The sequence below is a fragment of the Physella acuta genome, unplaced genomic scaffold (genome assembly GCF_028476545.2).
Source record: "Physella acuta isolate Inbredline_101_S28 unplaced genomic scaffold, ASM2847654v3 ptg000502l, whole genome shotgun sequence".
NCBI classification, from domain to species: domain Eukaryota; kingdom Metazoa; phylum Mollusca; class Gastropoda; family Physidae; genus Physella; species Physella acuta.
Window position 1 is genome coordinate 624,919 of NW_026732021.1, and position 23,691 is coordinate 648,609.

Below are 23,691 nucleotides of genomic sequence, written 5' to 3' on the forward strand. Positions count from 1 at the left end.
ACTCTGGATGCTGTTCAGATTAGGTCACCTTCTTGATCTACTAATTTCAAAATGCTTTTAAAATGTGATAGGCTGATAATATTTACTTTCGCTTGATCCTATGCAACGGATATATATATATATATATATATATATATATATATATATATATATATATATATATATATATATATATATATATATATATATAAAGCTACATTACATCACCATTTTATAAAGAATAAACTGTAAAAAATATTTAAATTCTTAAATTTGTTAATAATTTCAGCAATGAGCCTTTTCTCATCTTTGCATTTTAGGATCTAAATTAATTTAAATTTATAGTATTTAATTTCTACTTTTGTTGTTACGTTTTAAAACAGCAACAACATGAAGGAGATTTGAATAAAATAGATCCCTCCCCCTACCACCATAAAGCTACCTGTCAATCTAAGTGAAAGCTTTTTACCTCTGCCGGGGCTAAGTCCTGGCCGGAACCGCTAGAACAATAAACTCTGTTGTTAATAAAGCTTGAAAGTGTAATCGAACTTTGGAATATATAGACAACTTCCCAGAGTGCCGTTTACCCGTTACAACCACCCCTACCCCTCCCCACATTGCTATTTACCCCTGTCACAGATTGTCACAACCACCTCGACCCCCCCCCCCCCACAGTGCTATTTACCCTTGTCACTGATTGTCACAACTATCCCGACCCCTCCCCACAGTGCTATTTACCCCTGTCACAGATTGTCACAACTTCCTCGACCCCTTCCAACAGTGCTATTCACCCCTGTCACAGATTGTCACAACCACCGCGACCCCTCCCCCCCACAGTGCTATTCACCACTGTCACAGATTGTCACAACCACCCCGACTCCCCCCCCCCCCCCCACAGTGCTATTTTACCCCTGTCACAGATTGTCACAACTTCCTCGACCCCTTCCAACAGTGCTATTCACCCCTGTCACAGATTGTCACAACCACCGCGACCCCTCCCCCCCACAGTGCTATTCACCACTGTCACAGATTGTCACAACCACCCCGACTCCCCCCCCCCCCACAGTGCTATTTTACCCCTGTCACAGATTGTCACAACCACCCCGACTACTCCCCACAGTGCTATTTACCCCTGTCACAGATTGTCACAACCACCTTCCCATAATGCCATTTACCCAACCACATACTGTCACAATCTCTCAAACCCCTTCCCCCGAACACCACACCACATTTGTGACACATCACACGGCTTGTTGCTTGTATAACATTTTATTGTCATCACCATAGATCCTTGGGTGCTATCCAGTGCTAACATCTGAAAGTATGTAAACCTTCCCACACAAATACATTTGTCTAGAAAATTTCCAAAAGAATAAGTTTTAACATAAAAGGGAAAGAACTCGAGTGGACAATTTGTCGTGGCCTGCGTAGCTTGGTGAATGATGTTGTGTGATGATATCCTGACATCAAGTTGGACACAAAGTGACAAGACAGCTCAAGTAGAAGAGTGTGAAGTGTGCGATGCTTTCAACATGTGTGATCGTTGCTGTTTAGTTGCGAGGTTCGGCTTCGACATAGAAGTGATGTTCCGTGCCACGAATCCCCATACACTTATCGAGGCGAATACAAATGACGGCAAGGAGAGACGCAGTCTGATGGTTGCCGTCATTTGTTGCCTGCCGCCGCTGCCGCCGCCTTGTACGAGTAGGACATGATGGCCGGGTCGTTGTCCAGACGAGAGTGCGCCTCCATCTGCTGCCCCGAGCCGTGACCCACATCCGGGCATCGCTGCAGCGGAAGGACAGTCGCCATTTTTGATATCCGACATAAGTTGGGTGGCACTTGTTGTTGTTGGGATAGCCGGCAGGCGTTAGGTTGAACTGCTTGTTGGTTTTGACTTGTTGGCGGGGGTGGCAGAGAATGCACCGTCTGCTGGGGTGGGTGCACCGTCTGCTGGGGTGGGTGCGCCGATTGGGGCGGTGGATGCGCCTGTTGTTGGAGTTGGTTGGGATATTGAGTTGGTCGCTGTGGCTGTTGTAAGCCGGGCTGTTGTAAGCCGGGCTGTTGTAAGCTGGGCTGTTGTAAGCCGGGCTGTTGTAAGCCGGGCTGTTGTAAGTTAGGTTGTTGTAAGCCGGGCTGTTGTAAGCCGGGCTGTTGTAAGCCGGGCTGTTGTAAGCCGGGCTGTTGTAAGCCGGGCTGTTGTAAGTTAGGTTGTTGTAAGTTGGGCTGTTGTAAGCTGAGTTGCTGTTGTAGGCTGTGCTGTTGTAAGCCGAGTTGCTGTTGTAAACAGGGCTGTTGTAAGCTGTGCTGTTGTAAACTGGGCTGTTGTATGCTGAGTTGCTGTTGAAACGGAGATGATGATGATAATGTCATCGACTGGTTGTTGATCAAATCCCAGGTGAAAGGTCTGGAGCGTTGTTGTAAAAATGGCTGTTGATGACGTAATTGACTGGAAACCACGTGAGTACCTCGGTTTTGATTCCTGAAACAGAAAGTTCGAGTTTAAAGTAAACTGGTACTCACTGTAAACTTGCTTATAGGGAATTAGCCGGTCTGACTAGCCGGTGTCCAGGCCAGTTCCGGCTAGTTAAAAATCTCATCGTTCCCGTGTATGCTCACCGTACCGAAGCCCGGTCGCCGATACAACTGACTGACACACTACCTAGCGGCTTATAGTTTAGAACCCGCTAATTCGAATAACTCGATAGAAATCTTCGTTTAGCTGTTTAATTATGTGATCAATGATTCGTAAGTAGTTTAAAGTATTTAATAAAAACTTACATAATAACAACATAGTGTTGTATGCACTAAAAAAATTAAATTAAATGATTTTCTTTAAATTAAATCTATATGTATAATTCTCTTCTGGGAGACGCTAGAAAACAAGCTGTAAGCGCGCTCCCTACCACCCCACCCCTACATGGTCTGGTGAGCTGTGGTTCACACTAAATGTTTCATTCGTAGAGCCGGGTTTAGTGACGGCTATTGGGGGCAGATAATTTAGTTTGAAACGATTTTAAACTTAGGGGAGGTAACTAAGAGGAGTTTACTTACACGGGGTGGGGGGGGGGGGAGTTGGGGTTGGGGAAAAGGGGTGGGGGGTTATCGTCCTTTAACGAGCTACTGATAGTGTTTTAAAGCAAATATTTTCAGTGGCAGCGTTAGTTCTGTCGAATTCACAAACTATGAATTACTGAACTGTAGAAAATAAAACAACTAAATAGCGGCGTATGATACGCCGCGGGACGGCTCGTTTACTATAAAGTAAATAGTAGCGAATTGTTATATATTTGAAGAAAATAAGGTTATTTTCTTTTTTTTGTGTATATTTAAAAGTCTTATTTATAACAGCTTTATTACATTAAAAATGTAATACTTTTAAAAGAATCACATTTCATAGCTAAAAAAATTAGCGATGTAAATAAACCCAATAAAATTTACTTAATAGCGCGATAAAGCTAGGACTTAATACAATCTTTAATTTAAGAAGTTATTAGATATTTAAATTTGTCAAACTGCATGTCGCAATTGATGTTTAAAAGAAATCGGTACGGTATAAGTGGTTGAGATTTCACTCGCAATTTCCGATCTATGACAGAAGAATCAAGTTCTATGAAAGTTGTACAACAATATCCGGGTTACTATGGTAATGTTTTTTTTTAACCTGTTGTCTCGTTACCCACCACGTTTTATGCTTGAGTTGTCTCGTTACCTACCACGTTTTATGCTTGAGTTGTCTCGTTACTTACCACGTTTTATGCTTGAGTTGTTCTTCTTCCTCTTCCTGCCTCTTTGCCTCATCCGCAAGATATTGCCTCCTGATCTCATCCACCTCAAAATAAGCGTTGTCGAGAACGTTCCGCTTCCCCAATGAGTCCGTTAGTCGGTCCACCTGTATAAAAAATCTTAGTGAGATGACGGTATAACAGATACAACAACACAAGGTACACATGTGTGGACAATCTTAGTGAGATGACAGTGTAACGGCTACAACAACACAATCTTAGTGAGATGACAGTGTAACGGCTACAACAACACAATCTTAGTGAGATGACAGTGTAACGGCTACAACAACACAATCTTAGTGAGATGACAGTGTAACGGCTACAACAACACAATCTTAGTGAGATGACAGTGTAATGGCTACAACAACACAATCTTAGTGAGATGATAGTGTAACAGCTACAACAACACAATCTTAGTGAGATGATAGTGTAACAGCTACAACAACACAATCTTAGTGAGATGACAGTGTAACGGCTACAACAACACAATCTTAGTGGGATGATAGTGTAACAGCTACAACAACACAATCTTAGTGAGATGACAGTATAACAGCTACAACAACACAATCTTAGTGAGATGACAGTGTAACGGCTACAACAACACAATCTTAGTGAGATGACAGTGTAATGGCTACAACAACACAATCTTAGTGAGATGATAGTGCAACAGCTACAACAACACAATCTTAGTGAGATGACACTTTAACAGCTACAACAACACAATCTTAGTGAGATGACAGTGTAACGGCTACAACAACACAATCTTAGTGAGATGATAGTGTAACAGCTACAACAACACAATCTTAGTGAGATGACAGTGTAACGGCTACAACAACACAATCTTAGTGAGATGATAGTGTAACAGCTACAGCAACACAATCTTAGTGAGATGACAGTGTAACGGCTACAACAACACAATCTTAGTGAGATGACAGTGTAATGGCTACAACAACACAATTTTAGTGAGATGACAGTGTAATGGCTACAACAACACAATCTTAGTGAGATGATAGTGTAACAGCTACAACAACACAATCTAGTGAGATGACAGTGTATCGACTACAACAACACAATCTTAGTGAGATGATAGTGTAACAGCTACAACAACACAATCTTAGTGAGATAGCAGTGTAACGGCTACAACAACACAAGGTACACATGTACGGACAATCTTAGTGAGATGACAGTATAACAGCTACAACAACACAAGGTACACATGATACGTGGTACTCGGCAGTGAGGCTTCAGGACAGGCAGACAGTAACAGATAGCACTGACCCTGCAGACAGTAACAGATAGCACTGACCCTGCAGACAGTAACAGATAGCACTGACCCTGCAGACAGGCAGACAGTAACAGATAGCACTGACCCCACAGACAGGCAGACAGTAACAGATAGCACTGACCCTGCAGACAGGCAGACAGTAACAGACTCATAGATCTTTCTCTAGCCACTGACCCGCCCAGAGTGTACTGACGTGCAGTGAGATTCCACCTGCACCTTGCTCAACATGATCCAAGCTAGATCAACGCGAGTCTGTGTCTCCAGTTCAAATCCCTACGACACGACCGATAGCAACGGCTATCACGTGACCTCCAGGGGCAAAAATGACTCCTCAGTCAAATGTTTTGATGACATGACAGGGGCGGGCTCAAGATGGCGCAGGACTCCGTGCTACCACGTGTCGCCGGTGGTGGCGAAATATCACGTGAACTACAAGGAGGGCTGGAGAATCAGCCGCGACCGCTCGGCCGTCACCCAGTGGCACGCCACTAACACCAAGGCCTGTCAGCTGACACACTCTAAGGAGTGGCAGGTGGAGCACATGTCCAGGTGGCACCTGACGTCACTGGCCGGCTGGCACACCACCCACATGCCCGGATGTTACTTCAGCCACCAGGCGGGATGGCCCGTGATGCACATGTCCAGGTGGAGCTTGAGACGCACCACGAGGGTCGACCAAGGCGGCTCTGGCTGTGTCGTGCGGGCCAGTCACCATGACCCCGTGGGTAGGTCGCCAAGGAAGAGGACGACGATCCAGGAGGGTAAGAAAAAGGAACGTCTTACAGGAAGCCAAAGACGCCGGGACCTAATGAACGTGTCAGCCAACAACCAGGCCGCCAGCCATTACAGGACTTCCATTCGATCATCTCATAAACTACGGCCAAGTCAATCTCATGTCTGTTTAATTGATCCACCCAATCAACCTAAGCTGCTGTATCGATCTCCCCCCAAATACCAAGACGTCGCCACGGAAACAAACAATTCAAGTATCAAGACTTTTGAGAGCTCTGACCTTAACCTGAGTTCCTCTCCTGCAGAGACCAAACTCCCGTCTCCTCCACGAGATCGCTACAGGTTCTCGTCTACCGATTTCTCCGGGAAACCGTTCTCGACCAGCCACTACAACAGCAACACGTGGCGAGATGCCGTGTCGCAGGCCTACCGCTCCGGCCTGTCCAGGTCCTGGGGAGACTCGGCCATCTCGTCCTCCTGGCTGGACAGGGTCAACCACTCGTGGCAGAGCAGGACGTCTTGCAGCTATCGCGAGGACGTGTCTTTAGCGTACTGTGCCGTGTTTACACAGGGGGCCGACGTCGTCCCCGAGAAGCTCCGTAACAAGTTAAGATAAGCTCAGCTGCTTGGTCAGTTATTTAGTCAGATAAGTTTTGTATCTGGTTCAGATAAACTCTGGATGCTGTTCAGATTAGGTCACCTTCTTGATCTACTAATTTCAAAATGCTTTTAAAATGTGATAGGCTGATAATATTTACTTTCGCTTGATCCTATGCAACGGATATATATATATATATATATATATATATATATATATATATATATATATATATATATATATATATATATATATATATAAAGCTACATTACATCACCATTTTATAAAGAATAAACTGTAAAAAATATTTAAATTCTTAAATTTGTTAATAATTTCAGCAATGAGCCTTTTCTCATCTTTGCATTTTAGGATCTAAATTAATTTAAATTTATAGTATTTAATTTCTACTTTTGTTGTTACGTTTTAAAACAGCAACAACATGAAGGAGATTTGAATAAAATAGATCCCTCCCCCTACCACCATAAAGCTACCTGTCAATCTAAGTGAAAGCTTTTTACCTCTGCCGGGGCTAAGTCCTGGCCGGAACCGCTAGAACAATAAACTCTGTTGTTAATAAAGCTTGAAAGTGTAATCGAACTTTGGAATATATAGACAACTTCCCAGAGTGCCGTTTACCCGTTACAACCACCCCGACCCCTCCCCACATTGCTATTTACCCCTGTCACAGATTGTCACAACCACCTCGACCCCCCCCCCCCCACAGTGCTATTTACCCTTGTCACTGATTGTCACAACTATCCCGACCCCTCCCCACAGTGCTATTTACCCCTGTCACAGATTGTCACAACTTCCTCGACCCCTTCCAACAGTGCTATTCACCCCTGTCACAGATTGTCACAACCACCGCGACCCCTCCCCCCCACAGTGCTATTCACCACTGTCACAGATTGTCACAACCACCCCGACTCCCCCCCCCCCCCCACAGTGCTATTTTACCCCTGTCACAGATTGTCACAACCACCCCGACTACTCCCCACAGTGCTATTTACCCCTGTCACAGATTGTCACAACCACCTTCCCATAATGCCATTTACCCAACCACATACTGTCACAATCTCTCAAACCCCTTCCCCCGAACACCACACCACATTTGTGACACATCACACGGCTTGTTGCTTGTATAACATTTTATTGTCATCACCATAGATCCTTGGGTGCTATCCAGTGCTAACATCTGAAAGTATGTAAACCTTCCCACACAAATACATTTGTCTAGAAAATTTCCAAAAGAATAAGTTTTAACATAAAAGGGAAAGAACTCGAGTGGACAATTTGTCGTGGCCTGCGTAGCTTGGTGAATGATGTTGTGTGATGATATCCTGACATCAAGTTGGACACAAAGTGACAAGACAGCTCAAGTAGAAGAGTGTGAAGTGTGCGATGCTTTCAACATGTGTGATCGTTGCTGTTTAGTTGCGAGGTTCGGCTTCGACATAGAAGTGATGTTCCGTGCCACGAATCCCCATACACTTATCGAGGCGAATACAAATGACGGCAAGGAGAGACGCAGTCTGATGGTTGCCGTCATTTGTTGCCTGCCGCCGCTGCCGCCGCCTTGTACGAGTAGGACATGATGGCCGGGTCGTTGTCCAGACGAGAGTGCGCCTCCATCTGCTGCCCCGAGCCGTGACCCACATCCGGGCATCGCTGCAGCGGAAGGACAGTCGCCATTTTTGATATCCGACATAAGTTGGGTGGCACTTGTTGTTGTTGGGATAGCCGGCAGGCGTTAGGTTGAACTGCTTGTTGGTTTTGACTTGTTGGCGGGGGTGGCAGAGAATGCACCGTCTGCTGGGGTGGGTGCACCGTCTGCTGGGGTGGGTGCGCCGATTGGGGCGGTGGATGCGCCTGTTGTTGGAGTTGGTTGGGATATTGAGTTGGTCGCTGTGGCTGTTGTAAGCCGGGCTGTTGTAAGCCGGGCTGTTGTAAGCTGGGCTGTTGTAAGCCGGGCTGTTGTAAGCCGGGCTGTTGTAAGTTAGGTTGTTGTAAGCCGGGCTGTTGTAAGCCGGGCTGTTGTAAGCCGGGCTGTTGTAAGCCGGGCTGTTGTAAGCCGGGCTGTTGTAAGTTAGGTTGTTGTAAGTTGGGCTGTTGTAAGCTGAGTTGCTGTTGTAGGCTGTGCTGTTGTAAGCCGAGTTGCTGTTGTAAACAGGGCTGTTGTGAGCTGTGCTGTTGTAAACTGGGCTGTTGTATGCTGAGTTGCTGTTGAAACGGAGATGATGATGATAATGTCATCGACTGGTTGTTGATCAAATCCCAGGTGAAAGGTCTGGAGCGTTGTTGTAAAAATGGCTGTTGATGACGTAATTGACTGGAAACCACGTGAGTACCTCGGTTTTGATTCCTGAAACAGAAAGTTCGAGTTTAAAGTAAACTGGTACTCACTGTAAACTTGCTTATAGGGAATTAGCCGGTCTGACTAGCCGGTGTCCAGGCCAGTTCCGGCTAGTTAAAAATCTCATCGTTCCCGTGTATGCTCACCGTACCGAAGCCCGGTCGCCGATACAACTGACTGACACACTACCTAGCGGCTTATAGTTTAGAACCCGCTAATTCGAATAACTCGATAGAAATCTTCGTTTAGCTGTTTAATTATGTGATCAATGATTCGTAAGTAGTTTAAAGTATTTAATAAAAACTTACATAATAACAACATAGTGTTGTATGCACTAAAAAAATTAAATTAAATGATTTTCTTTAAATTAAATCTATATGTATAATTCTCTTCTGGGAGACGCTAGAAAACAAGCTGTAAGCGCGCTCCCTACCACCCCACCCCTACATGGTCTGGTGAGCTGTGGTTCACACTAAATGTTTCATTCGTAGAGCCGGGTTTAGTGACGGCTATTGGGGGCAGATAATTTAGTTTGAAACGATTTTAAACTTAGGGGAGGTAACTAAGAGGAGTTTACTTACACGGGGTGGGGGGGGGGAGTTGGGGTTGGGGAAAAGGGGTGGGGGGTTATCGTCCTTTAACGAGCTACTGATAGTGTTTTAAAGCAAATATTTTCAGTGGCAGCGTTAGTTCTGTCGAATTCACAAACTATGAATTACTGAACTGTAGAAAATAAAACAACTAAATAGCGGCGTATGATACGCCGCGGGACGGCTCGTTTACTATAAAGTAAATAGTAGCGAATTGTTATATATTTGAAGAAAATAAGGTTATTTTCTTTTTTTTGTGTATATTTAAAAGTCTTATTTATAACAGCTTTATTACATTAAAAATGTAATACTTTTAAAAGAATCACATTTCATAGCTAAAAAAATTAGCGATGTAAATAAACCCAATAAAATTTACTTAATAGCGCGATAAAGCTAGGACTTAATACAATCTTTAATTTAAGAAGTTATTAGATATTTAAATTTGTCAAACTGCATGTCGCAATTGATGTTTAAAAAAGAAATCGGTACGGTATAAGTGGTTGAGATTTCACTCGCAATTTCCGATCTATGACAGAAGAATCAAGTTCTATGAAAGTTGTACAACAATATCCGGGTTACTATGGTAATGTTTTTTTTTAACCTGTTGTCTCGTTACCCACCACGTTTTATGCTTGAGTTGTCTCGTTACCTACCACGTTTTATGCTTGAGTTGTCTCGTTACTTACCACGTTTTATGCTTGAGTTGTTCTTCTTCCTCTTCCTGCCTCTTTGCCTCATCCGCAAGATATTGCCTCCTGATCTCATCCACCTCAAAATAAGCGTTGTCGAGAACGTTCCGCTTCCCCAATGAGTCCGTTAGTCGGTCCACCTGTATAAAAAATCTTAGTGAGATGACGGTATAACAGCTACAACAACACAAGGTACACATGTGTGGACAATCTTAGTGAGATGACAGTGTAACGGCTACAACAACACAATCTTAGTGAGATGACAGTGTAACGGCTACAACAACACAATCTTAGTGAGATGACAGTGTAACGGCTACAACAACACAATCTTAGTGAGATGACAGTGTAACGGCTACAACAACACAATCTTAGTGAGATGACAGTGTAACAGCTACAGCAACACAATCTTAGTGAGATGACAGTGTAACGGCTACAACAACACAATCTTAGTGGGATGATAGTGTAACAGCTACAACAACACAATCTTAGTGAGATGATAGTGTAACAGCTACAACAACACAATCTTAGTGAGATGACAGTGTAACGGCTACAACAACACAATCTTAGTGAGATGATAGTGTAACAGCTACAACAACACAATCTTAGTGAGATGATAGTGTAACAGCTACAACAACACAATCTTAGTGAGATGACAGTGTAACGGCTACAACAACACAATCTTAGTGGGATGATAGTGTAACAGCTACAACAACACAATCTTAGTGAGATGACAGTATAACAGCTACAACAACACAATCTTAGTGAGATGACAGTGTAACGGCTACAACAACACAATCTTAGTGAGATGACAGTGTAATGGCTACAACAACACAATCTTAGTGAGATGATAGTGCAACAGCTACAACAACACAATCTTAGTGAGATGACACTTTAACAGCTACAACAACACAATCTTAGTGAGATGACAGTGTAACGGCTACAACAACACAATCTTAGTGAGATGATAGTGTAACAGCTACAACAACACAATCTTAGTGAGATGACAGTGTAACGGCTACAACAACACAATCTTAGTGAGATGATAGTGTAACAGCTACAACAACACAATCTTAGTGAGATGACAGTGTAACGGCTACAACAACACAATCTTAGTGAGATGACAGTGTAACGGCTACAACAACACAATCTTAGTGAGATGACAGTGTAACGACTACAACAACACAATCTTAGTGAGATGATAGTGTAACAGCTACAGCAACACAATCTTAGTGAGATGACAGTGTAACGGCTACAACAACACAATCTTAGTGAGATGACAGTGTAATGGCTACAACAACACAATCTTAGTGAGATGACAGTGTAATGGCTACAACAACACAATTTTAGTGAGATGACAGTGTAATGGCTACAACAACACAATCTTAGTGAGATGATAGTGTAACAGCTACAACAACAAAATCTAGTGAGATGACAGTGTATCGACTACAACAACACAATCTTAGTGAGATGATAGTGTAACAGCTACAACAACACAATCTTAGTGAGATAGCAGTGTAACGGCTACAACAACACAAGGTACACATGTACGGACAATCTTAGTGAGATGACAGTATAACAGCTACAACAACACAAGGTACACATGATACGTGGTACTCGGCAGTGAGGCTTCAGGACAGGCAGACAGTAACAGATAGCACTGACCCTGCAGACAGTAACAGATAGCACTGACCCTGCAGACAGGCAGACAGTAACAGATAGCACTGACCCTGCAGACAGGCAGACAGTAACAGATAGCACTGACCCTGCAGACAGTAACAGATAGCACTGACCCTACAGACAGGCAGACAGTAACAGATAGCACTGACCCTGCAGACAGTAACAGATAGCACTGACCCCACAGACAGGCAGACAGTAACAGATAGCTTTGACCCTGCAGACAGGCAGACAGTAACAGATAGCACTGACCCTGCAGACAGTAACAGATAGCACTGACCCTACAGACAGGCAGACAGTAACAGATAGCACTGACCCTACAGACAGGCAGACAGTAACAGATAGCACTGACCCTACAGACAGGCAGACAGTAACAGATAGCACTGACCCTACAGACAGGCAGACAGTAACAGATAGCACTGACCCCACAGACAGGCAGACAGTAACAGATAGCACTGACCCTGCAGACAGTAACAGATAGCACTGACCCTACAGACAGGCAGACAGTAACAGATAGCACTGACCCCACAGACAGGCAGACAGTAACAGATAGCACTGACCCTGCAGACAGGCAGACAGTAACAGATAGCACTGACCCTGCAGACAGGCAGACAGTAACAGATACCACTGACCCTGCAGACAGTAACAGATAGCACTGACCCCACAGACAGGCAGACAGTAACAGATAGCACTGACCCCACAGACAGGCAGACAGTAACAGATAGCACTGACCCTGCAGACAGTAACAGATAGCACTGACCCTACAGACAGGCAGATAGTAACAGATAGCACTGACCCCACAGACAGGCAGACAGTAACAGATAGCACTGACCCTGCAGACAGGCAGACAGTAACAGATAGCACTGACCCTGCAGACAGGCAGACAGTAACAGATAGCACTGACCCTGCAGACAGTAACAGATAGCACTGACCCCACAGACAGGCAGACAGTAACAGATAGCACTGACCCTGCAGACAGGCAGACAGTAACAGATAGCACTGACCCTGCAGACAGGCAGACAGTAACAAATAGCACTGACCCTGCAGACAGTAACAGATAGCCCTGACCCCACAGACAGGCAGACAGTAACAGATAGCACTGACCCTGCAGACAGTAACAGATAGCACTGACCCTGCAGACAGGCAGACAGTAACAGATAGCACTGACCCTGCAGACAGTAACAGATAGCACTGACCCCACAGACAGGCAGACAGTAACAGATAGCACTGACCCCACAGACAGGCAGACAGTAACAGATAGCACTGACCCTGCAGACAGGCAGACAGTAACAGATAGCACTGACCCTGCAGACAGTAACAGATAGCACTGACCCTGCAGACAGTAACAGATAGCACTGACCCTACAGACAGGCAGACAGTAACAGATAGCACTGACCCTGCAGACAGGCAGACAGTAACAGATAGCACTGACCCTGCAGACAGTAACAGATAGCACTGACCCCACAGACAGGCAGACAGTAACAGATAGCACTGACCTTGCAGACAGGCAGACAGTAACAGATAGCACTGACCCTGCAGACAGTAACAGATAGCACTGACCCTACAGACAGGCAGACAGTAACAGATAGCACTGACCCTGCAGACAAGCAGACAGTAACAGATAGCACTGACCCTGCAGACAGTAACAGATAGCACTGACCCCACAGACAGGCAGACAGTAACAGATAGCACTGACCCTGCAGACAGGCAGACAGTAACAGATAGCACTGACCCTGCAGACAGTAACAGATAGCACTGACCCCACAGACAGGCAGACAGTAACAGATAGCACTGACCCTGCAGACAGGCAGACAGTAACAGATAGCACTGACCCTGCAGACAGTAACAGATAGCACTGACCCCACAAACAGGCAGACAGTAACAGATAGCACTGACCCTGCAGACAGGCAGACAGTAACAGAGAGCACTGACCCTGCAGACAGTAACAGATAGTACTGACCCTACAGACAGGCAGACAGTAACAGATAGCACTGACCCTGCAGACAGTAACAGATAGCACTGACCCTGCAGACAGGCAGACAGTAACAGATAGCACTGACCCTGCAGACAGGCAGACAGTAACAGATAGCACTGACCCTGCAGACAGTAACAGATAGCACTGACCCTACAGACAGGCAGACAGTAACAGATAGCACTGACCCTGCAGACAGGCAGACAGTAACAGATAGCACTGACCCTGCAGACAGTAACAGATAGCACTGACCCCACAGACAGGCAGACAGTAACAGATAGCACTGACCCTGCAGACAGGCAGACAGTAACAGATAGCACTGACCCTGCAGACAGTAACAGATAGCACTGACCCCACAGACAGGCAGACAGTAACAGATAGCACTGACCCTGCAGACAGGCAGACAGTAACAGATAGCACTGACCCTGCAGACAGTAACAGATAGCACTGACCCCACAAACAGGCAGACAGTAACAGATAGCACTGACCCTGCAGACAGGCAGACAGTAACAGATAGCACTGACCCTGCAGACAGTAACAGATAGTACTGACCCTACAGACAGGCAGACAGTAACAGATAGCACTGACCCTACAGACAGGCAGACAGTAACAGATAGCACTGACCCTGCAGACAGTAACAGATAGCACTGACCCTGCAGACAGTAACAGATAGCACTGACCCTGCAGACAGGCAGACAGTAACAGATAGCACTGACCCTGCAGACAGTAACAGATAGCACTGACCCCACAGACAGGCAGACAGTAACAGATAGCACTGACCCTGCAGACAGGCAGACAGTAACAGATAGCACTGACCCTACAGACAGGCAGACAGTAACAGATAGCACTGACCCTGCAGACAGGCAGACAGTAACAGATAGCACTGACCCTGCAGACAGGCAGACAGTAACAGATAGCACTGACCCTGCAGACAGGCAGACAGTAACAGATAACACTGACCCTGCAGACAGGCAGACAGTAACAGATAGCACTGACCCTGCAGACAGTAACAGATAGCACTGACCCTGCAGACAGGCAGACAGTAACAGATAGCACTGACCCTGAAGACAGGCAGACAGTAACAGATAGCACTGACCCTGCAGACAGGCAGACAGTAACAGATAGCACTGACCCTGCAGACAGTAACAGATAGCAGTGACCCTACAGACAGGCAGACAGTAACAGATAGCACTGACCCCACAAACAGGCAGACAGTAAAAGATAGCACTGACCCTGCAGACAGTAACAGATAGCACTGACCCTGCAGACAGGCAGACAGTAACAGATAGCACTGACCCCACAGACAGGCAGACAGTAACAGATAGCACTGACCCTGCAGACAGGCAGACAGTAACAGATAGCACTGACCCTGCAGACAGTAACAGATAGCACTGACCCCACAAACAGGCAGACAGTAACAGATAGCACTGACCCTGCAGACAGGCAGACAGTAACAGATAGCACTGACCCTGCAGACAGTAACAGATAGCACTGACCCTACAGACAGGCAGACAGTAACAGATAGCACTGACCCTACAGACAGGCAGACAGTAACAGATAGCACTGACCCTGCAGACAGTAACAGATAGCACTGACCCTACAGACAGGCAGACAGTAACAGATAGCACTGACCCTGCAGACAGGCAGACAGTAACAGATAGCACTGACCCTGCAGACAGGCAGACAGTAACAGATAGCACTGACCCCACAGACAGTAACAGATAGCACTGACCCTGCAGACAGGCAGACAGTAACAGATAGCACTGACCCTGCAGACAGGCAGACAGTAACAGATAGCACTGACCCTGCAGACAGTAACAGATAGCACTGACCCTACAGACAGGCAGACAGTAACAGATAGCACTGACCCCACAGACAGGCAGACAGTAACAGATAGCACTGACCCTGCAGACAGGCAGACAGTAACAGATAGCACTGACCCTGCAGACAGTAACAGATAGCACTGACCCTACAGACAGGCAGACAGTAACAGATAGCACTGACCCTGCAGACAGGCAGACAGTAACAGATAGCACTGACCCTGCAGACAGGCAGACAGTAACAGATAGCACTGACCCCACAGACAGTAACAGATAGCACTGACCCTGCAGACAGGCAGACAGTAACAGATAGCACTGACCCTGCAGACAGGCAGACAGTAACAGATAGCACTGACCCTGCAGACAGTAACAGATAGTACTGACCCTACAGACAGGCAGACAGTAACAGATAGCACTGACCCTGCAGACAGTAACAGATAGCACTGACCCTGCAGACAGGCAGACAGTAACAGATAGCACTGACCCTGCAGACAGTAACAGATAGCACTGACCCTACAGACAGGCAGACAGTAACAGATAGCACTGACCCTACAGACAGGCAGACAGTAACAGATAGCACTGACCCTGCAGACAGTAACAGACAGCACTGACCCCACAGACAGGCAGACAGTAACAGATAGCACTGACCCTGCAGACAGTAACAGATAGCACTGACCCTACAGACAGGCAGACAGTAACAGATAGCACTGACCCTACAGACAGGCAGACAGTAACAGATAGCACTGACCCTGCAGACAGGCAGACAGTAACAGATAGCACTGACCCTGCAGACAGGCAGACAGTAACAGATAGCACTGACCCTGCAGACAGGCAGACAGTAACAGATAGCACTGACCCTGCAGACAGTAACAGATAGTACTGACCCTACAGACAGGCAGACAGTAACAGATAGCACTGACCCTGCAGACAGTAACAGATAGCACTGACCCTGCAGACAGGCAGACAGTAACAGATAGCACTGACCCTGCAGACAGGCAGACAGTAACAGATAGCACTGACCCTACAGACAGGCAGACAGTAACAGATAGCACTGACCCTGCAGACAGTAACAGATAGCACTGACCCTGCAGACAGTAACAGACAGCACTGACCCCACAGACAGGCAGACAGTAACAGATAGCACTGACCCTGCAGACAGTAACAGACAGCACTGACCCCACAGACAGGCAGACAGTAACAGATAGCACTGACCCTGCAGACAGTAACAGATAGCACTGACCCTACAGACAGGCAGACAGTAACAGATAGCACTGACCCTACAGACAGGCAGACAGTAACAGATAGCACTGACCCTGCAGACAGGCAGACAGTAACAGATAGCACTGACCCTACAGCTCAGCCGGCTGTAGGTTTGGGGAGGAACACATAAAGTTGTCTCATCGGGTGTAAGGACAGCAAAAACTACTTGTGACAAACCTCAGTCTGAGAACTGAACTCTCGAACTTGACCACTCGACCACACCGTACTGGAACGTACATGTTTTGGGTTCGAATCCCTTACCTCTTTAATCACCCTCTGTATCTCCAAGTCACTGACGGCCCGAATCTTTGGCCCCACCCTCACTTCATCAGTGTTGACTCCCGTGCTGAGCTGAAAACACAAGGAGGACGTCTAAGATATCATTTCAAACCAGAGTAATGTCTAGCACTTTCTCTTTTGCCGTCCATCCCTCGCCCTAAGGTGATTTCTGCGCATATTATGTACTTAATATTTGCCGCTCTAAGACACTCTATGCCGCCAAGATACTAACTTTTTGCCGTCTCTTGGTGCATTATGCTGCTAATATACTTACTCTTTGCCGCCTTTAGACACTCTATGTCGCCAATATCCTTACTCTTTGCCGCCCATCCCTCGCCCTAAGACACTCGACTGTATGATGAAGTTGTACTAACCCTTTGCCGCCCATCCCTCGCCCTAAGACACTCGATGAACGACTGTATGATGAAGTTGCACGTAACGTTGCGCTCCAGTATGGGCGAGGCGTAAATCAGTACTCGGCAGTTGGGGCATCCTATCCTCAGATCTTTGAGCGGGCTCAGCACACAGTTTCGGCTGGCATGTTTGCACATCTCTGTCAGGCATCTGTGAGGAGAGGGGGGGAGAGCAAGAGGTCATGGGATGGCGTGGTCGGATGATAGAGATCTCGACTTCTAACGTCGCAGAGTTCAGCCAGGTTTTATGAATACCTGATTCACTTTAGGGTATGTAAAGACAGCTTGGCATAGCGCTGACCTCACTATCCCTTTATGTGCCGAGGTCACAGATAGTCGTGAACCCCGCCTGTTGACCATTAGGACTGAAATGATAACTTCACATTGTTTTGTTACTTACTACCCGTGTCACATAGGCATGATGCTATCAACAGATAATGAATCAAGTATTCAGATACATGAATAGCTCTGACCCATTAATTGCTGGTGTAAACGTATTACTGATACTTTACCCCGAGCAATAGCCGATTACCTGGTCCGATGAAAAACTTCATGTTAAATCACCATTATCACCACTTATGTGAATATCGATACAAATCAAATCAAACCAAAACTGTTAACAGAACAAACATTGAAAGAAGGTAAAACAATGCATCGACAGAAACTCTTCTGAAAAGAAAAACTACTGTATCTTAGGTTCTCTAAAGAGCTGTTGGTCTAATGAAGGAAGAAAGTATGTCCATAGTAGTGCGGGGGGGGGGGGGGGGCGGGGGGTGCGGATCGCACGGGTGACACCATTTAGGGGGGTGACACCAAGGCAAAAAATAGCAAAATATATAGAGAAAAACTTGAGGTGGGGGGGGGGGGGTGCAAATCAAAAGTTTAAGGGGGGGGTTGCAAATCGAAAGTTTGAGGGGGGCGGGGGGTGTGCAAATCGAAAGTTTGAAAGTTTGTCCCCGGGAAGGGTCGCTACGCCTCTGGGGGATGACACCATTAAGTGCCGCACCGGGTGACACCCGACCTCGCTACGCCACTGTGTAAGACTATTGCTACGTCAAAAATTGTTTTAAGTCCATTCGGTAAAACTATTTGTACGTCAAAAAGTTTATGGCTTACTGAAGGCAGAAAGTATGTCCACACGGTAAGACTATTGGTACGTCGAAAAATTCCATGCATATCCCACACCTCAGGATTTGCATGGCGTCCCCTCCCAACACACGGAACAGCACGTCAGAATGAAGCAGACTATCGGAAGGCTGACTAGGGACGGTTTCGGACATTGCAGGTTGGACTTGGCGCCGATTTCAATTGTTCTTCTCAAAGGTTTCACTCTGAGGCCTAGTGATCTGCCAGTCACAAGATCTTGTCTGCCTGCTCTTATCTGCTACTGTGAAACGCGCAGGGCAGACATTTTGCTTGGACTTCCGTCAATGGAAGCGGATATGACATCATTTGAAAAATCAAGGGAGATGGCGTCATGAATTTTGATGAATGAAGAAAATAGTCATAATTATTAAAAGAAAATCATTATATTCTCTGAAATATTAAGCCATTTTTATTAAAATCGAATTAGAAGAATTCAGTAATCGTATTTTTGTTGTATTTTAGTTATTGTAGTTTGGGCGTAAAGCGGTTTGTTTTTGTTTATCATTTAAAATTTATTATAGTATAGGGCTATCATAAAATATAAGTTGAAATAGGATCTACCTCTGTTAACAATAGATTGTTATCAGCTAGCTTCACCGTCGCCTCCGTTGCAGTATTTCGATGCCCTGTTTCATTGCTGGTAAATTGTAAATGTAGTTAGCTCGTTAAAAATTAAAAAAAAAAATTTTTTTGAAAAAAAAAACCTAAATATAAAAAAGAAAAGAAACACCAAAAAAACACACGACGTAACGACCAGATGTCTTAAACTGAAGACAGACCGCAGCAAACTAACATTGTTTTAGCTGCCGTTTTAACGTGTTGTTTCGTTTTCAAGATTCGCCCTCAACTTTATCGTCAATGTCAAACCATGTCATCCTCTCCTCCCCCCCACCCCCTACCCTGTGATGTCATTTTGTTAACTTAAATTGTTCACCTATAACCACACTGTATATTTTGAGTGACAGGTAAGTGACAGCTTCAAACATTTAACTTAACACTGACTTGACATTATTCAACCAGATGATCCTAAATAAATTGGAGGTTTTTTTTATTCATCAATTAATTCTTCATATTTTTAGATCGCGAAATTCTTTCATTTCAAGCCTTTATTCAAACGATACGCGAACTGTTTTGTGTGGTTTGGTGTGGTTTGGTGTAGTTTGGTGTGGTTTGGTATGGTATGGTTTGTTGTGGTGTGGTTTGCCACAAAACACATGTTTTGAAATCATCTGTGACATCATCAGCTGACTAGATCATGTGACTCCCGTCAAGTCATCGATTGATGACGGACAGATGGGCAGATTAAACTTGACACTCTCTGGTGCTTTGTCCAACATAGAGATTACCCTTGACATACTTTGTCCTTTTGTCCAGCATAGAGATTAAACTTGACACTCTCTGGTGCTTTGTCCAACATAGAGATGACCCTTGACTCTTGACATACTTTGTCCTTTTGTCCAACATAGAGATTACCCTTGACATACTTTGTCCTTTTGTCCAGCATAGAGATTACCCTTGACATACTTTGTCCTTTTGTCCAACATAGAGATTAAACTTGACACTCTCTGGTGCTTTGTCCAACATAGAGATGACCCTTGACTCTTGACATACTTTGTCCTTTTGTCCAACATAGAGATTACCCTTGACATACTTTGTCCTTTTGTCCAACATAGAGATTACCCTTGACATACTTTGTCCTTTTGTCCAACATAGAGATTACCCTTGACATACTTTGTCCTTTTGTCCAGCATAGAGATTACCCTTGACATACTTTGTCCTTTTGTCCAACATAGAGATTAAACTTGACACTCTCTGGTGCTTTGTCCAACATAGAGATGACCCTTGACTCTTGACATACTTTGTCCTTTTGTCCAACATAGAGATGACCCTTGACATACTTTGTCCTTTTGTCCAACATAGAGATTACCCTTGACATACTTTGTCCTTTTGTCCAGCATAGAGATTACCCTTGACATACTTTGTTCTTGTGTCCAGCATAGAGATTACCCTTGACATACTTTGTTCTTTTGTCCAACATAATATATAGATAATCTAGATGTTTTTTTTTATTTTGACAAGCGTATGTTACATGTATGATAGGGTTTAGCTTCAAAGTTAACACTTAGATTAAAACAACAATATATGACTGAAAATAAATGACCTTTATTACACGTATATATTAAAAAAAGACTATTTATTAAAATAACTACTAGACACTAATAATTTTAAATTTGGACGTCAAAAGAAAACTTGTCCAAGTCGACCGTTGCCTAGCTGTCATTCACCCAGTTGTCCCTTGACCTTAACTACATTTGTTTATATTATGTTCGTGTTTAATCCAGTTTCAGGTTAAGCTTCCTTTTATTTTGTTTAACGAATTAAAAACTGAACACAAACATAGCGACATATGCACACACACACACGCACACACGCACACACGCACACACGCACGCACGCGCATGCGCGCGCACACACACATACATATATATATATATATACGCTGGGTATTGAATATCACAAATCACACACAACCTTTAGCTATTCAATGTCACACAATCACACACAACTTTAGCTATTCAATATGACACAATCCCCCCCCCCCACCCAACTCTCCCGTCCGCCATACACGCTATTCTATATCCTCCACCGACGCCTACTGCACACCGGTAAAACCCGAGGCCCTATATATTCCCCTCAACTGTTTGCTGTGTCCACACACACACGACCAAATTACGCAATGAACCTCATAATTTTTTGTTTGCTGGTCCTTGGGATAGATTTTGCCTTGGGTAAGTGCATTTTATTTACCCAGGATTCAGTAGCAAGTAGAAAGTAACATAACGAACAGCTGTTGCCTAGTTAATATGAGGTGTGAACACAGAGTTTATAGTGTTAGTTTTCAGTACGTACTTGGACTGTGGTAGCAGGAAAATAGATGGAAATGACAGTTACTCGCTAAGCACAGCATAAAATACATTGACTGTTTTATACAAAGGGAAAAATAAAATAAAATGCATTAGCTGTTTTCTACAAAGAGAAATATAAAATAAAATGCATTAGCTGTTTTCTTCAAAGAGAAATACATGCATATTTTAAAATGATACCTACCTCAGGAGCCTGCCCCACCGTAGTCACACGAGCAGAGTGGGGAGCTGCCGCCCACAAGAACAGCTCCACCCTCACTAACCCCTTGCGTTACGCCTTCATCCATCACGGGGCGTCAGGTGAATGTACTGACAGGGCTACCTGCTCAGCCAAGGTCAGGAGCTACCAGACCTTGCACATGCAGGTCAATAGTGAGTAGTGGCTTACATTCTGTCTACAGTAAAGTAACGACTTACATTCTCTCTGTAGTGAGTAATGACTTACATTCTCTCTGTAGTGAGTAATGACTTACATTCTCTCTGTAGTGAGTAATGACTTACATTCTCTCTGTAGTGAGTAATGACTTACATTCTCTCTGTAGTGAGTAGTGACTTACATTCTATCTACAGTAAAGTAACGACTTACATTCTCTCTGTAGTGAGTAATGACTTACATTCTCTCTGTAGTGAGTAATGACTTACATTCTCTCTGTAGTGAGTAATGACTTACATTCTCTCTGTAGTGAGTAATGACTTACATTCTCTCTGTAGTGAGTAATGACTTACATTCTAACTACAGTAAGTAATGACTTACATTCTGTCTGTAGTGAGTAATGACTTACATTCTCTCTGTAGTGAGTTATGACTTACATTTTTCCTATAGTGAGTAATGACTTACATTCTAAAATTTCTCGTATTGACTTTATTTTCTATCAATAGTAAATATCGACACACACTCTATCTATACTTTAAACTATTTAGCGCTTTCAATGGTAACTATTGACTTGTACACCGTGTACTGTGTACTGTGTGCAAGCCAATCTTCCTGTCTTATTAAAATAGTCAAACACTCTGGCCATGGATAATATCAGGCTAAGACATTTCTTCTTGCTGCAAGCCGCAATTAGACTGAGCTGCAGTATACCACATATGATGACACATGACAGCCATATATAACGATACATGTTTGATTCCCAGAGTGGGACGACATCGGCTACAGCTATGTTATTGGTGGGGATGGTGCTGTCTATGAGGGGCGTGGCTGGGATAAGGTCGGGGCCCACACCAAGGGCTACAACAGTGTGGGGTACGGTAAGTTTCTACTTTCGGTTTCAGATCTTCCCACTACAGGCTAAAAATAGTCTGATAGAAACGGAATTATATTAAGAGGGAAAAAACAGTTGATACAGTTGTAATCAGTAATGTGATATACATTATTTGATGAATTAATTTTAAAGTGAAGGGATGCATATTCACTGGATGAAACGTTTTAATATTTGAAATGTGACATTGACTTTCAGGCTTCTGTTTTATCGGCAACTTTATGAGCAAGCTCCCCACAGCCGCAGCTCTGCAGGCCGCTAAGGACATGATCGCATGTGGCGTCACTCTGGGCAAGATCCAGCCCAACTACACCCTCAGGGGGCACAGGGACATGGTCAGCACTCAGTGTCCGGGCGATACTCTCTACACGGAAATAAAAACATGGCCACATTATTAGATGCCAACTCTACTTCCTCTATTTAAGATTAAATTTTACATTTCCGAAAGATAATACAAATTTTAACACAGGGATTTAATTGTTAACAATATTAAATAAAAGCTTGGATTATAATTATAATATTAGTTTATGACTAGAATGTATGAAAACCTGACTCGTCTGTGTGCACTAGTTACATAGATGTTCCTATCATTAGACACACAAGAAAATGCTAACACATCCTATATATTTCGTCAGGCTGTAAGGACCGGTAACTCTGAACTGTCAGGGAAAGCAACTGGACATATTATGAAATGTTTCATTTTCAACATGGCGACTGTCCTTATTTTACTTGTACCTGCACAGATTTCACAACAAAAAAGAAACTTCCTTAATTAGTTATTCAGGAATGTATTCATTTTTACGTAGAGAAAAAAAACAACAACGAAAAAAAAAAGCGTCGTTTTTATTAGTTTATATCGGCATCAGAGAGAAGCAGACAACAAACAAAGCAGATTGAAATCTGCTCGTGTATTTCTTATGACTGGGATTG

General features: G+C 44.4%; 3 protein-coding genes across 3 annotated transcripts; 1 reads left to right on the forward strand and 2 right to left on the reverse strand.

Moving 5' to 3' along the window:
* Positions 1-1,239: 1,239 nt before the first annotated feature.
* Positions 1,240-5,277, reverse strand: LOC131944661 (PAX-interacting protein 1). Its single transcript, XM_059305430.1, has 3 exons — positions 5,243-5,277; positions 3,729-3,884; positions 1,240-2,461 (listed from the first exon to the last, which is right to left on the reverse strand). The coding sequence occupies exons 1-3, from the start codon at positions 5,275-5,277 to the stop codon at positions 1,645-1,647; spliced, it is 1,008 nt and encodes a 335-aa protein (XP_059161413.1). The 3' UTR covers positions 1,240-1,644.
* Positions 5,278-7,519: 2,242 nt separating this feature from the next.
* Positions 7,520-19,182, reverse strand: LOC131944613 (bromodomain-containing protein DDB_G0280777). Its single transcript, XM_059305297.1, has 6 exons — positions 19,137-19,182; positions 18,546-18,850; positions 17,391-17,580; positions 16,999-17,088; positions 10,009-10,151; positions 7,520-8,741 (listed from the first exon to the last, which is right to left on the reverse strand). The coding sequence occupies exons 2-6, from the start codon at positions 18,707-18,709 to the stop codon at positions 7,925-7,927; spliced, it is 1,404 nt and encodes a 467-aa protein (XP_059161280.1). The 5' UTR covers positions 18,710-18,850; positions 19,137-19,182; the 3' UTR covers positions 7,520-7,924.
* A 2,075-nt stretch (positions 19,183-21,257) lies between these two features.
* On the forward strand, positions 21,258-23,279 carry LOC131944666 (peptidoglycan recognition protein 1-like). Its single transcript, XM_059305438.1, has 4 exons — positions 21,258-21,364; positions 21,689-21,871; positions 22,637-22,750; positions 22,960-23,279. Exons 1-4 carry the CDS (start codon positions 21,313-21,315, stop codon positions 23,157-23,159), a joined length of 549 nt encoding a protein of 182 aa, XP_059161421.1. The 5' UTR covers positions 21,258-21,312; the 3' UTR covers positions 23,160-23,279.
* Positions 23,280-23,691: the final 412 nt, after the last annotated feature.